Source organism: Phyllostomus hastatus, unplaced genomic scaffold, assembly GCF_019186645.2.
Source record: "Phyllostomus hastatus isolate PE091 unplaced genomic scaffold, TTU_PhHast_1.1 phas_scaffold_317, whole genome shotgun sequence".
NCBI lineage: Eukaryota > Metazoa > Chordata > Mammalia > Chiroptera > Phyllostomidae > Phyllostomus > Phyllostomus hastatus.
The window spans coordinates 6809555-6825352 of NW_025334023.1; the positions used below are offsets into that span (position 1 = coordinate 6809555).

Sequence of the window (15798 nt, forward strand, 5' to 3'; positions counted from 1 at the left end):
AGTGGCTTCATTTCTGTCGCCAAGGGGGCAGCCTCATGGCACATGGAGAGGCGCACAGGCCCTGGGGTCAAACTGGTCTCAGTGCCATCACTCACTGGCCCTCAGGCAGGTGAGCTGATCTCAGATCTCCATTAGCATTAATGAACTGGGAGAATCACTCTCCTTATAAAAGCAAAGTATAATTTGGATCACGCCACATCTCTGCTCTCAACCCTCCAATGGCTCCACCAGAATAAAACCATAGTTTTTCCCAGGCCCACAAGACCCTGCAAGATCTGCCCCCCCTGCAAGTTCTATTTCTGTGCTACACTCACATCAGCCTCCTTGCTGTCACTCCAGCAAGCTACGCCTTTGCTGTTTGCCTGAGTTGCTTTCCCCCAATTACCTGCCTAGATCACTTCCTCACTTCTCACCCTAAGTAGAATAGCTCCCACCCTCCCACCCTCCCACACTACTTTAATTTCCCCACAGGACCAGACGCACACCATACATTCATGCTTATTGTATTTTTTTTCCTAATGCAATTTAAGTTCCATGAGGATAGAAATCTTATCTGTATTGTTCTCTGCCCATGTGTCCAGAGTCTAGCAAAGTGCCTGGAATGTGGCATAGGCACTCAGTAAATATTTGCTGAGAACTGTGAATGATGGGGTATAGAAAGGGAAGCACTTCTGGCACATTGCAGGCGTGCAGTTGTTGAGGGTAGCACAGGAGATGTTGTATTATTATTTCCTCTGATCGTTGCACTTCAGGAGGGAATTTTCAGTCTTTCTACAGTCCATATGCCAATTCCCAGCTGGCCCTCCCTGCCCGTGCCCAGAGGGCCCGGGGTGGAGCTCCTGCCGCCTCCCTGGGGCCTGAGGCTGCCTGTAGGGCATGGCCCCAGCGAACTCCTGGAGGCTCTGGCCTGCATCACTGTTTGAGGACTAGTCTCTCAGCCTGTCACATCTATACCTTAAAACCCACCAGAAACAAACACATGCAGAGAAAAAAAGACATAAATAAAAATCAAAATGTTAACAGTGGGGATTTTCCAGGGTCTGGATCAAGAGTGATTTTTACTTTTACTTTTATAATTTAAAAAGAAACAATTATTTCAAAGAGAGAGGACACTTATTTGGGAGGGATGGGTCTTTGGGAAGAGGTAGCGCAGCGGAGCTAGGGGTTTCTGGGGTGCTCGAGCACGAGGTCTGCGGAGAGAGTGCTCCACTCTGCTAATTTCGGAGGACATGAGCACCTGCTGGAAATGCTGCCTATCCCAAATGCTCCCACTGTCCTGAAATAACCTCGTCCCGTACTTTTAAAACTTAGTTCTGGGTCACATTATTAGGCCTCCTTGGACTGATGCTGAGATTGAGACCCAGAGGGGCACTGTCCTGCTCCCACACACGCTGCACATCGGTGGCAGGGCTGAAACTAGAACCTAGGTGTCCTGCCTCTCGGTTTAAGGCTCCCCACTGAATTTCCTGTCCACCTCCCTCCCCCAACATGCTAGGGGTCCAGTTCTTCTGGAAAACAAAAGTTACATGGGTTTCCTGGTGGGGACCCCAAGTTGCTGAGCCTTCCTTGGGCCACAGTCTTATACGGTCTCCAGCTCATTGCTGCTGGAAGTCAGGTATGGACACAAAATTCATTTGACTCTCACCTTAGTGGGCATTGTTACCCTATTATACAGATGTGGAAACTGAGGCCCAGATGGGTGAGATGACTCTCCAAGATCCTATGGCAACGACGGGAGGTTGAGATGGGACTCAAACTCAGATCTCTCAGCCCCACAGCCCCAAGACGTCCCTCAGGAAAGACACTAAACACTTGCAGGGCCCTGCAGCCAAGGGCTGTGTTGCCCTTAAAGCTTTGCTAGAGTGGGGAGGGGACTGGCTCCCCTTTAAGCCCGAAGGAAGGCCTTAGACTAGCCCCTGAATTGCCTGAAGGGGCTTTCTAGTTGCATGTCTCTTAACCAGGGCAGGCTGAGCCCACCTCCCAAGGGCAGAACAAGCTTCTGGGAAGGAAATGTTTAGGCAGTTGCAGTGACCACTTCTCCACTATTGTCCTGTTCCATAGCTCAGCTTCTCACAGTGAGCCTGCTGACCTGGACTGTGTTTCTGTCCACAGAGCCCTGGGACAGCCACCAGTAGAGCAGGACAGGTAGGGATCATACCCTACATTCTGTAGCTGAGATCCCCAAGGCGTGCAGGGTGTCAGAGGCTCAGTCAAGAACACAGAAAGACATTTGAGCAAATGAATAAACAAAGAAACAAGAAATGAAGCAAGTCTTCCAGACCATAGCGATCTTTTCAAAACACTAATCCTTTAACATTACTCCCCTATTTAAAAACAGGTTGATAACTACTCATCTCTGCTCCTAACATCCTCAGGCCCCAGGCCCACAGGAAAACTGTAAACTCTTTTTCATGTAACTCCAGCCCCTCCATTACTGATCCCCACGCACTATCACCTCCATGAAGCCTCCTGTGCTCCCACTTTACCCAACCCTTAGTCCTCTCTCCAAGATACTGAACTCTCTCTTGGCTCAGTGCACAACCGTCCGTCACTGCAGAATTCCTTTCTCCCCTGTCATTTCCTCCAAATGTCTGCCCAAGAAGCTACCTCTCACAGTCAGGTGGCACTGGGTAGTGGTTAGGTGCATGGACTCTGGGACCACCTGGCCTGCTCATGGATCCTGGCCCTGCCACTTACTGGCTGTGGTTCCTTAGGCAAATTGCTTAACATTTCTGTGCTTCAGATTCTCCATCTTTAAAGTGGGGATGATAATAAGACTGCCTACCTGTGCAGAAAAGAGTAAAGATAGTAGTATCTAAAAGAGTAAAGACAGTATCTATAGATAGTATTCTTGACAGCTATCCCTTCAAAGTCCTGCTTATAAGTTTGGCCCTTGGCTGGTGTCTAGAAACTTAGGTTGCAGGGAAGTGTCCATCATCAACTGTTAAGAGTGGTTGAGTGCCCTGGCTAGTGTTGCTCAGTGGATTGAGTGCCGGCCTGAGAACCAAAGGGTCGCTGGTTTGATTCCCAGTCAGGGCACATGACTGGGTGGCAGGCCAGACCCCAGTAGGGGAATGTGAGAGGCAACGACACATTGATGTTTCTCTCCCTCTTTCTCCTTCCCTTCCCCTCTCTCTAAAAGTAAATAAATAAAGTCTTTAAAAAAAGAGGTGGCTGACTCATTGCGCCTAAAGTATTTGTATAAAATATATGGCTTATGGTGTGCTAAAAACCTGCTTTCCCTCTGGGAGTCTGGAATCTGGGTACTTGCCAGGCAGAAGGTGTCTATGGGCATTGAGCTTCCTTGTTTAGAAGCTCATTAGAGCACCCAGCAGGGCTCTCTGAGTGTTTGTGGTGATCGTTGCTTGATGTCCAAGCAGAGGGAGCCACACCCTCCTTTTATTGCCCAGTACTCCCCCCATTAGAGCATTATCCAAAGTGCAGTCCTCATTCATTCACTTGTGGGTCAGGTCTGATTCTCTCACTGGACTATCCGTTTTTTATATGGCTTATGGGTCTCATGCATGTCTGTGACTGAATCACCAAATGGCAGGGATGACTGTCCATCCCAACTCTTTGCAATGCTCAGGGGTTGGCATGGTCTGCCAGAGGTTCCTTTGCACCATTCTGGGCACTATACTGGGGCTGGGTTGGAGACCATGAAGATGTTCTCCCATCCCTGAGGGTGAATGGGGCTGTTCCTCAAATTGAGTGTGACCCGAAAATGGGCCCCAGTCTCCCAAACCAGGCCTGAGATCAGATGAGCTGGAGCCAAGGTCTGGCAGCCTTCTGCTCTGGCTTACCCTTCATCAGACAGGAGCCTGACGGGTTATTAATCAGACAGTCCCTGGGAAATCAATTAAGAGTCTGCTGCTGCAGAGTGTGAGGAAGTAGGTCAAGGTTTAGGGGACCCTGAACACATGGCTTCCACAAGAATGGACTACAGATGCACCTGCAGGGCTTAAAGGAACATCTGACCCCAGCTCTAGGGAGCACTGGAGGCCTGGTCTCTTCCCCTAGGGACTCAGCTACCCTTGGGGGTGCCACGGTCACAGCAAAAGCAGAGAAAGGAGTGGGTTAACCAAGTCCTCTCTCTCCTTTGTCTTTCTGCTAGCCTTTCTTTTTCTGCCAGCATGAAATCTAAATCTCTTCTGGTCATCGTACCAGCTGTTATGGTATTTTCTCAGCTATTTATTTTAGTGTCTCAACAGAGACTCAATTTGACAATTAGGGAAAAGCCTGTGATTGCTTCTCTGGCATCAGGGAGCTCCCCATTCTGGTGGGGCTTGGCTAACAATCGTTCAGGACAATTATCACGGCCTGAACGGGCATCTCGGCCTCTGTTTAGGCTGTGCTTCTCAGGCCCTCCCTACCTCCCCAGCTCCACCTGGGGACTCCTGCTTGCTCCCCAGCTGTCACTCACACAACAGCAGGTCCACTGGGAAGTCTTCCCTGTGTTCCACTCAAGTCTGAGGTGAGTACAGTTATTCATTTCTTTGTTCCGTCATTCATTTATTTCACCTGAGTACTAATATTTATCGAGCACCCATCAGGATACAAACCCTGTGCTGTGTGATGGGGATTCCAAGGCAATTAAATCACACGTTCTCTGTGCTTACCTCTATTATTACACTTACCCTACCACAAGAGTCTGTTCTCTAAAGTGTCTTACCTGTTAGGCACATAGTAGGCCTTCAATGAATATTTACTGAATAATAAAGCACTACATAGTAAATAGTTGAGCACTTACTGTGTGCTAAGACATTTTCAGACATTATGTATTTGCTACAACAGCCTTATGAGACATGATGGCAGATTAGATTAAAAGCATCTAAATATTCCTGGGCACTTCTCCCTTTGAGAAGTAAGGACTATGGTCCCTGCCCTTGGAGCTGGATGGCTTATGACTGCTTTGACCAATAGAATATGGTAGAAGTCACAATACCCGTTTCAGGCAGGCTGAGCCTTAGAAAGATCAATGACTTATGTCTCAGTGCCATGGAGCCCTGGGCCACTGAGTGTGAAGTGCAGCTCCCTGCTGGGAAGGCTGTGCAGTGGCCCTGAGGCCACATTAGAGGGAGAGGGGTCCCAATGAGCCTAGTTTTCCAGCCATCTCCCCCGAGGTGTCGGTGTCAGCCATGTGACCGAAGCCAACTTCAGACGAGCCCAGCTGAATGCTAAACACCATGGATCAACCTCAGCAGACACCACGTGCTCAGTCCAGCTGAGTGCTTCCTGAAATCCTGACTCACAGTGTGAAGTATAACCAACTGGTGGCTCTTTAAGCCACTAAGTTGTGTGTGTGTGTGTGTGTGTGTGTGTGTGTGTAGATAATCAGAACAGGTAGTTACTAACATTTTCTCATTTTTTTAAGAGAAAACCTTGAGGTCTAGGTCCATAGCTAGTGAGCACCGGGGTATGCGTTTGAGTATAGAATGTGTCTGCCCCTAAAACCTGAGCTTTGAACAACTTGCTGCAGTAAATGAACCACCACTTGTGTCCTCAGAATGTCAGGGCCAACCCTACCTCTTCCAAGTAGAGAAGAGATACAACCTACTATCTCCTCGCCACTCCTCTGGTGAGTAGGGGCTCCATAAATATTTTTGAGTGACTTTTCTTCTTTATAGTGTTGGTATGGGAAGCAGATACATATGAAAAAAAAGGGAAATAGTTTTTACAATGTGACTTTAATGGCAGGCACTGTGCTGTGTGCTTCTCACATGATATTTTATCAATTTCCTCCCAACCTGAGCGGAATGCATTCTTATCCCAACTTACAGACGGAGACATCAGGGTTCGGGATGTTGAGGCACTTGCCTGGCTACCAAGTGTTAGAGCCAAGACAGGGATCTAGGAGGTCAGACTCCAAAGCCCATGCTCGTCCACCTCACCAAGTTGGTCAGAACTCCTTGTGATTCTATCTGCCAGACTCAGCACGGATCCTGCACCCTGTTGGTTTTGTGCCATCACTCAGTATTAAGATCCAGAATTCTGATTGTGTTATCTATTATGTTAGGTACCCCTCCCAGTTCTAGGCCATCTCTAGAGGCACAGAACTTGGGTCACAGAAGAAGTCTATCTCAAACATTTCATTTGGGTTTCAAGAATGAGCAGGACTTTGCTAGACCAAGAAGTGCAGAGGAGGGTGACTCTGGCAGGGTGCTGTCCAACAGCAGGTGCAAAGGTACTGAGGCATGAAGGAGATGAGGAACTGGGGGAGACTGACACACACACACACGTATATGCACAACCACACATTGAATATTAAATACAAAATAATTATGTTATACTTAGGTATGGATATATACAAAATGGTGTGCGTGAGTATATGACAGCAGCTTAACGATGGTTATTATTTGGTAGTAGAAATGACTGATTTTATTTTCTTGCTTATTTCCATTTCCTAACTGTTCTACAGAAAATTTATCACTTGAGTAATAAAATATAAGGGAAAAAGAAATCAGAGTTCTCGGTAGTTTGAGCAATGGATGTAAGAGGACGGAGGGTCAGAAAGGCAAGCAAGGACTGGCTGACGAGGCAAGAAAGGTAAGCTGGGACCACCTTCGCATCCCAAACTAACCATCAGGAAAACTTCCCTGCTGTTTGCATTCTACCTTCTGTTCCCCTGGAAAACCTGGAGAGCCACTTACTTTGATCCTCAGTGACAAAAATGAACATCCAAGCAAAGGGAGTGGCTACCATGCTCCATGCAGAGACTCAGAACCACTGATTATTTGCTGGCTTCTTTCAGCTGTGTGCCCTCATTCAGTAAGCACGTGGGAAATAATGGCAATCTGATTAAGCTCCTTTGGGTGGGATGACACATAATTATCCAACTTAGTCACTGATGAGAGCAAAGGAGACATATGGGGAAAAGTCACACATGATTTTAAAAGATGTCAACAAAAACAATATTAATTAGGAGACTGGAGGCGTGTGCAGGTTGGGCTGTCTCTCTGAGAAATCTGCCTTTGGAGAAGCCACACGACAGGAGTAGAGTGGCATGAAAGGATGCTGATTTTTCTCTCCCTGGACCCCACAGGTGCAGTGTGCAAATATCACCGTCATGTGCCAGGCAGAGTCACAGCACTACACTTTCCATGTATACATTAATTTGCCTTCCTTAAACGTATGACTTTGTCCTCTCCACAGAAAAGGAGGAGTCTGAGGTGATAAAATCTATGATTCCCACTACTTTGAGAAATAGGGTGGAAAATTAGAAGGTTTCAGTTGTGCCAGCCTGGGACGCTTCATCTCCAATTGAAGGAAAGCAGGGAAAGGCTCTGTCCGCCAAAGTCAGTAGTGCTCATCTCAGAGGGGTAGGTGTATGGGTAAATGCAATTCTCATCTCTGCATTCTCCACCAGTGAGATTTTATTGTTCTTATAATCATAAAAGAGTTCAATTTTGGAAAAACAGTGGCTAATCAGAGGGAAGGAGCACAGCTACAGAACTGAAGCCCACAGAGGCCCCGGAACGGAGGAAGCCCCTGCTGGGTTGGAGGAGGGAGAGGAGGCGAAGGCGGCTGTGGTTCCGGGAAACAGCCCTGCACGTGCAGTCAGGCCACCTCAGCTGCACGTCATAAAACTCTGACCCTCTTGGATTCTCAGCTTCCACACTCCCCCATGGATCCATGAGGATAACACCCTTTATAAAACTGTGAGGGTTACATCATATCACAGGTATGAAAGCTCCTATATCCCAAAGTGTATGTTAGGGACTGTCAGGGTTCTGGGTATGAATGGGATAGATAGGCCAGCAGGAGAGGAGAGTCAGGGGAGGGGCGTAACAGAGGGGAGAGAGCAGTCATTCAGTGCCCACCACAGGCCCAGCAGGCCCCATACCAGGCCCAGGGTGACCAAATCACAGTAGGGAAGGCAGGAGGTATGGCCCCAAATCACTGAGTGAGAACTTAATAATGTCTGCCACATACCTGTGCTGGATACCTTCACACTCATCATTCTCATCTACTTTTAAAACAGCCCCCTCCAGCCAGTACCATCCCCATTGTGTAGATAAGGAAGGTAAGGCACAGAGGGGTTTAGCAACTTGACCTTAAGTCATACCTTTAGAAAGTGGCAGGCTAGGCCTGGTTTTGAGGGCTGTTTGATCAAGTGCAGCTCTTTCTGCCCTATCTCCATTCCATGGTCTTTCTCTCTGGCAGCCAGAGACCTGCATCCCTAAGCTGTGTACCTAACCCCAGCTTTGAGACCCTGGAGTCTCAGCCGGGCCACCCTCTCGCCATCCCTTGAGGCTGAGGCTCAGCCCCAGCCCGTGCATGGCCCGTACCTGGTCTCCAGGGGGATGTTGCTGTTGAGCAGCCAGTTGTCCTGGGTGTGCGCTGCCTCCTGTGCACCGCCAGCAGGGGGCTCTCCGGACAGCGAGTGGTCCGTAGGGGCCGGGCTGGGGTTGCTCCTCGGAGTGAAGTTGCCCCGGTTCAGTGAGTTAATGGAGGCCGCGTGGTGTTGGTTGGGGGTGTGGGCGTGCGAGAGCGGAGGTGGCGGCGTTCGGAGCCGCGAGTGGTTCTGCAGGCCGCCGGGGTGATCTAGGGCACAAACACGTGGTCAGCGGACAGTGCCAGGGGCTGCGTGGCTGGGGGTCTGAACGGGACCCTGCAGGAACTGCTGAATGGTGAACAACGTATTAGTAATGCATTCAACAAATGCTTACTCAACAGGTGTTTACTGAGTAGCTACTATTCTTGGTGCTGGGAACACATCAAGGAACAAAACAAACAAAACCCCTGTCCCCATTGAGCTTAAATTCTTGTAGGGCAGAGACAATAAATAATATTAAAGAAAAGACTAGCCTTCTTTGTCACTAATTTCACACTGTGTCTTTGATATACTCTTGGGCGCTAGTTTTCAAAGCGTGGCCTGGGACCAGCAGCTTTAACATCACCTGACAATTTGTTTGAAATGAAAATTCTCGGGCCCTAACCCTAGACTTAGTGAATCATGAGCCCGTGGGTGGGGCCCAGCAGTCTGATTCCACAAACTCTCCAGTTGATTTTGATGGGTGCTAGAATTGGGAGCTACTAATATGTGTGGCAAATGAAACAAACGAGGTACAATACAGGGTCCAGCAGAAGTAAGGCCTGCTTGAGCATGGTCGGTAGGGTGTCATATGGGTGTAAGAAGTTATAGTTTTAATTTGAACATTTCATCTCAAATGTCATATGGTGTGCTTGAGTGTGACACTGTTATGTTACAGAATTACAGGCTTATGATTTTGTAATAAAAGATTTTGCAAAAAAAGGGGGGGGAAGGGGGTTATCTGTCCCCGATCCTGTATATAGTTTCCCAAGATGGTGCTGAATCTGAGAACACACAGAGCCAGGAAGGGGCCTGTGTATGTGGGACAATGGTGAAATTTTAGACAGACTGGTGACATTTTAGGCTACATGGTCAGGGAAGAACTCGGGGAGAAGGTGAATTTTGAGTAAAGGGAGTGAGCCTAATGAAAAATCAACTGGAAAACACCATTAACATTAATCGAGCACTTACTATGTGCCAGGCACTATTTGGAGCTATGTACGAGTTTAAATTCAGCTGATCCCCACAACCCCATACAGAGCAGCTGCTGTTGTTACTCCCATTTCACAGATGAGGGAATCAAGATGCTTTTATTTTCTCCTTTCAATGACTCAATAGATATCATCATCAAATTTACAGGTGAATAACGTAGAGCAGGTAAGGAAAGTGCCCAAAGGCACATGGCTAACTAGATGACATTTAAAAAGGCGTGAGCCAGGTTTCTCGTGATGCTGTGAATGAGGCCAGTCCTGGAGGTAAGACCTAGCTGCCACCCACCTAAACTACGCTCACAGAAAACCTGGTCTTCAGAAGCTGAGGGTATCATGAGGGGGAAGAAGTGAGGAAACCGATCTCATTCCGGACTCTGCCGCTTACTAACCACATGACTGTTGTCATGGTCTGCATGTGTGAGTCTGCCCAGTATTTGTATGTTGAAGCCCCAGCCCTGAGCGTGACGGTATTTGGCAGTGAGGTCTTTGGGAGCTAATTAGGTTTAGCTGAGGACGTGGGGTGGTGTCCTCATGAGATTAGTGCCCTTATAAGAAGAGACCAGAGAGTTAGTTTTCTCTCCCCACCCTGAGAGAATATAGAAGAAGGTGACTTTCTGCTAACTAGGAAGAGGGCCCACCAGACACCAAGTCTACCAGCATCTTGATCTTGGACTCCCCGGCCTCCAAAACTGTGAGAAACCAGTGTTTGTTGTTTTAACCACCCAGCCTAAGGTGCTGTGTCATAGCAGCCCATGCTGTGGCAGAAATTGGTACTGAGAAGTGAGGTGTCAGTATGACTAATATCTAAAACTGTGGAAGTGGTTTTGGAACAGGGCAATGGGCAAAGCCTGGAAGAGTTTTGAGATGCATGCTAGAAAAAGTGTATATTGCCATAAAGGGACTGTTAAAGGTAATTCTAGTGAGAGCTCAGGGGAGAAGAAGAAGGAGAAGAGAAATGGAGAGAAAGCTTCCATCTTCTTGGAGAACACATGAATATTTAGGTATAAAATGTTGGTAGGGATATGGACATTAAGGGCAATTCTAATGAGGCCTTGGACAGAAATGAGGATGAGGTTATCAGATGGTGGAAAAACAGCGATACTTGTTATAAAGCGGCAAAGACCTTGGCTGAACTGTGTTTGTGGTCCAGCATTTTGTGGAAGGTAGAAATCGTGGGCAATTGAGCTGAGGAGATTTCTGAGCCAAGTGGTGAAGGAGTAGCTTGGTTTCCTCTGACTGCTTATAGTAAAATACAAGAAGAGAGAAATGAATTTAGGAAGGAGTTAATATGCAAAAAGAAACCATGACAAAGATTTGGAAAATTCTCAGCCTGTTCATATTGGGGAAAAAAAGAGAAAGCATGTATGGGAGAGAACACCAAAGAGGCTGCTGACTGGCCATTTGATAAGGAGATGAATATGGGTTTAAGCCATGGCCCCAAACGGCCATCCCAGGAGGAAACCTGTCAGTTTGAACCAAAGGGGATGGAGATGGAAGACGAACAGCTGCTGGACGTCTTTGATTCCACAGGACAGGACGATAAAGGTACTACAAACTTGCACTGTTCGTCAAGAAAAGGGGAGACTAGCTTGAAGGTGATTTAGAGGTCATCAGGACCACTGTGTGGTTTCCACAGGTGTAAGACTAAGACAATTTGTGTCATGTAACCTCTTAGAGCTTCAGTTTTCTTGTCTGTGAAATAGGGCGTGAGCTTATTAAGGGAATCACAGAGCTGCAGGGATGTCAAATGAGGCATTCCATGGGAAGGAAATCTTTCTGAAGTTCATAGTTTACAAAGTATTCCTCTCCATTAGTTCCAAATGATAATCCCGCATTTCGTAGAGGAGAGGAGACTCAGTGAGTACAGGGTCCAGACCAAGGCACCTGTGCTATTCCAAAGCCTCTGCTCTTTCTCAGCTCAGGAGACGGCTTTCTGGAAACCATCAAGCTTGAGTGTGAAGCACTGTCACTATTATGGCTATTTTTAGTGGAAGATGCACCACTTTCTGCTTTTTAGGTAACCCAATATTTTATGCTAATGGGTTACAAAGCAAGTCTGGTGGGAGTGGTGGGGAGGGGTAGGGCAGAAAATAAAAAACCGGAAACCAGAAACCCATCTGAGCAATCGCTCCCTTCTCATAAACCGCTACCTTCAGGGAAAGGCCCATATGGATGGGGACTACCGAGTCCTTCAGAATTTGATCCGCACCTGTCATTCCAGCCTCGTCTCTCATCAGCTCCCTCCCTGTGCCCTCCACAGGCCAGCCACACTTTTCCACAGGGGACAGAGATTTGCTGAGGCAGCTCAGTGGCTGAAAGCTCAACCCCAATGAGGACGGTACCCAGGAGGGCCACAGAGTGTGGCTGGTACTCTCCAAAGATGTGCCATGCTGTGGTACTGGACCAGAAGGGAGGCAGCAGGATGCCCCTCGATGGGAGGGAAAAGAACCTGAAGGCCAGTAGAACAGACAGCCTAAGACCAGACAGAAGGCAGGAATATGCAAAGTCATTTGTTTTGTCTAGCTGACCTCAGGCAGCATTTTAATGGAGACATTTGGAGCCTGGGACAGAAGCCAGCAGCAGAAGTGGCCTCCTGGGATGGTCAAGTGTCCCCTCTACCCTTGGCCCTTCAGGCTATTGGCTGCAGTCCAGCTCACCAGAGCAGTGAGAGGGGCTGGACCACTACTGTCCCTGGTGACCAGGAGGCCAGCAGACAAGAGTGACCTAGTCCTTGCTCCTGGCCCCACACTGGGAGTCAACCTCCTCATGACATTTTACCTAATTGACATTCATAGTTGCTGTCATGTATTTGAGCACCTACTATGTGTACTTTCACAGCCTTAATTTTTCCAATGCTCACAAGAACCCCTAGGGAGCAATACATGTATTATTATCACTCCTATTTTTACAGATGAGGAAGCTGAGGTTTACACGACCAGTGAGTGGTCCTTACAAATCCAAAGCCTGAATGTTGTCTACCAAACCATGGTGCCTTTGCATAAAACACAGCCATCTGCTGGGCTGTCTTAGGCCATGGCCAGAGGGAGGAAAAGCCTTTCAGTGCAGCCAGCAAGCATCTGCGGTCTGGCTCAGGACAGGGCTGCCTGCAAGCCTACAGACATCTGCTCTGCGACTAAATGGAGACGCCAGGCTTGGGGACTACAAGCACTGCCATGAGTATTGAAGTGATGGGATGTTAACTGTGAGACCCCTGGTCACCTATCTAAAAATCAAACTTCTATAAGGAAATTCTCCCAGGGGGACAAGAAACACCTTGGTTCAAATCCTCTCTATTTTTTGAAGCTCAGCTCAGTTGTTGCCCCCTTCCAAAAGTCTTCCTTGATTTATCCTCTCTAAAGTTCCCCTTCCCTCCGTTGAATGCTGACAGTAGGAAACCTGGTTCTTTCACCTCTCCTCCCCCCCGCCCCCCGCCCCGCAACCAGCTTGCACACTCTGGTAGGTGTAAACATTCCCATTCCCTCTCCGTTGGTGATCATGGGTCCTAGCACTGAGCAGATGCTCCATGAAGTTTACTGAGCGAATGGCTCGTGTGAATGGCCTGGGCAGTCTGTCCAGGAGGATAAGGCTAGTGTAGAGAATACTTATTTGCAAAAAAAATGATAGCAGACCACCTTGGGCTCTCCAGGCCACGGACCTATGCAGGCCTTTACTTACTTGCCTGGAGTGAGTTCTGGATGCTTCAGCTGGGTTCTTTGCTTTCCTTCCCTCACCCCTTCCATCCTGAGGATGCTTAGAAAGGGGACCTCGATGTATACCAGGGTCCCAAGGGAAAGGCTCTGTGTTTGGGGACTCAACTCAGCAATGGAAGTTCATTCAACCCCCTCCCTCCAAGAGACATGTCCTTCTCAAGGAGCAAGTTTCCTCTGCTCTAGATGGAATCTTCATTCTGCACTTATGGCCAGGAAGGAAAACAGAGGGGAGGGACCAGACAGGGGCCTTCTTTTCTCCCCTTCTTCCTCTCCAGTTTATACTCTTATCTTTGTAGGGAAGCTCACAGTCAGTCCCCACATTCAGCATGTACTGAGTGTAGCATTGTTCTGTGCCAGGACCTGTAAGCCGGGTGCTGGGAATACAACAGTGAACGAGACAGAGACGGCCTAAAATAGGAACTCTCCCTTGTTTCTCTTCACTAGCTGGGTGGCCTCCAGGAACGCACTTCACCTCCCTGGTCCTTGGTCTGTGTGCCTGTGAAGGGGTGTACACATTCCTGTGTCACTACTTTCTAGATGATGAAAAGTGATATCCTTTGCCTAAGTGCCACGTACACAGCACCCTGAGTGGTAGGGCCCATGTGCCATTCATCTCTGTATTCCCAGCAAATACTTACAGAGTAGGGGGACAGAAGAGCAAAGGAGGTGGGTGGACTTCTTGCCTGTGTGGGCAGTGGCTTCTCCCCTGCTACCTGGCAGCAAGCATCAGTACATTTAAGGATGTGCTGTAAATTCCAATTTACACCCTCTTCTCGTGGATACAGCCACCAAGTGTATCTCTGGATCAAGCCCAAATATGAGCCATTTTGCTGTTACATCGCACACCACGTCAGTAAAGGCCACTTCCTTATCTGAGTTTTACAAGCCTGGTTTTCCAGGAAGGTTTTTTTTTCCCCTGCCCTAGAAGTTGTTGAATATATTTGCAGTGGTTGGTTCATTCAAACACCTCAGATGTTGTTCATTTTATATGCACACAAATCTTAAAGACCGCATCCTCCAGGCTGCGATTCCCTGAACCAAGGGAATCTTGGTTCCCCAGAGCACTGGGGGTCTCCCCAGAGCACTGGGCAGAGCCATAGGGAACAGAAAGGATGGTGTAGAGACCTGGGCACCTGGGAGCAGAGGATCTGGGTTCAGGTTTTGGCTCTGACACTTACAAACTCTGTGGCCTTGCTCACATTACTTACCTTCTCTGGAGCTTCGTTTTTTGAATCACTAAATGGAGATAATGTCCACCTTACAGGATTGTTATAAGGAAATGACAATGCATGTAAGGTGCTTAGCATAGTGCCTGGAATACGGTAACTTTTAAAAATGGTCCTAACTATGAATTCCACAGTTTCAATCAAGTCATGTTAACTGAAGAATTTGTGAAGTGCTAAATCGTCACCATGGTGATTGCTCCACTGGCCTTTACAACCGGGGTCCCAAAGCAAGAACCCTTGAGAGAGAAACAGCTGGCACATGTCTGACAGAAAGATGGTGTTCTTTGACTCCAGCCAGGCCTCTCTGGACGATGCACTGCCTTCTGGGAGACCTGACCTCGGGAAGCTGCCTGCAGCTCAACATGCAGATCAGGAGCAGAGGGAATGGCTGCAGTCTGACACTGAGAACTGAACACATGGGGTCTCCGTGTCTTCAAAGGTGAGAGCCCCTTTCTGCATTAGGTAAACATGTCAGAGCAAACCAGGGTGTGGATCTGCCCTGGGTTCAAAGTGCACCCTCAGGAGAGGGGCCCCGAGGTGGTTCTATCAGTCGGCAATAGTAACCAGCTGTCTGTTGTGTGCAGGGATCCGATGAGTTTTAAGATGAAGATGAGTCCTAACCTTGACGCACTGCCAGTGCTTGGGGAACAGATGTTGAAGGAAGGTCTGACAGTGGCGCACAGGAGTCTCTCAGGACTGTGTTCATTCTTGGCTCTGTCTCTGACAGCCTACATGATTTCAGGAAAGTCACTTAAGTCACTTAACTTCTCTGAGTCTCTAATTCCTTACTTATAAAATGAACATATATGAGGGGGGACCCTCAAAAAACCTGGAATTATCTTCTGGAGGGCGGCCCCCTGTAGTACAGGCTTCCCCGGCTAGGTGAGTGTTCTAGGAACCCATCTGTATCAGTGTACCAACTGGTGTTGTTGTGAGAAGTTGCATTTGGCTTTGGTGAATTTTTTTTTGAAGATTCTTTCAATGCTTTTGCTCATGTCACCATGGGTGACTTAGGCGCACAGCTGCCCATAGTGCACTGAGTGGTCAGCAGTTGTTGATAAAAAACAGCATGACCTCTGGCACCTCACACCCCCATTCACCCAATCTTGCCACGAGTGACTTTTTTTGTTTGTCTGTTTCCCTGGATGAAAAAAGCCTTCAAAGGGAAATGTTTTGCTGATGTGGAAGAGGTAAAACAAAAAACAGCAAAAGTACTAAAAAGCATCAAAATCAATGAGTTCAGAAACTTTTGAGTGGTGGAAAAAATGTCTCGATGTGTGTATTGCATCAAATGCAGAGTACTTTGAAGGTGACAGAAGTTTAAACATGTAAGAATA

At 47.9% G+C, this 15798-nt stretch overlaps 1 protein-coding gene across 2 annotated transcripts in view; it reads right to left on the reverse strand.

Annotated features, from left to right (window-relative positions):
- Positions 1-15798, reverse strand: part of TENM4 (teneurin transmembrane protein 4) — a 737235-nt gene that overhangs the window by 219533 nt on the left and 501904 nt on the right. For both annotated transcript variants that reach the window (XM_045817894.1, XM_045817893.1), the window contains one exon: positions 8289-8544. In XM_045817894.1, the coding sequence (XP_045673850.1) occupies positions 8289-8544 (256 nt within the window). The remainder of the gene's footprint in view (positions 1-8288; positions 8545-15798) is intronic.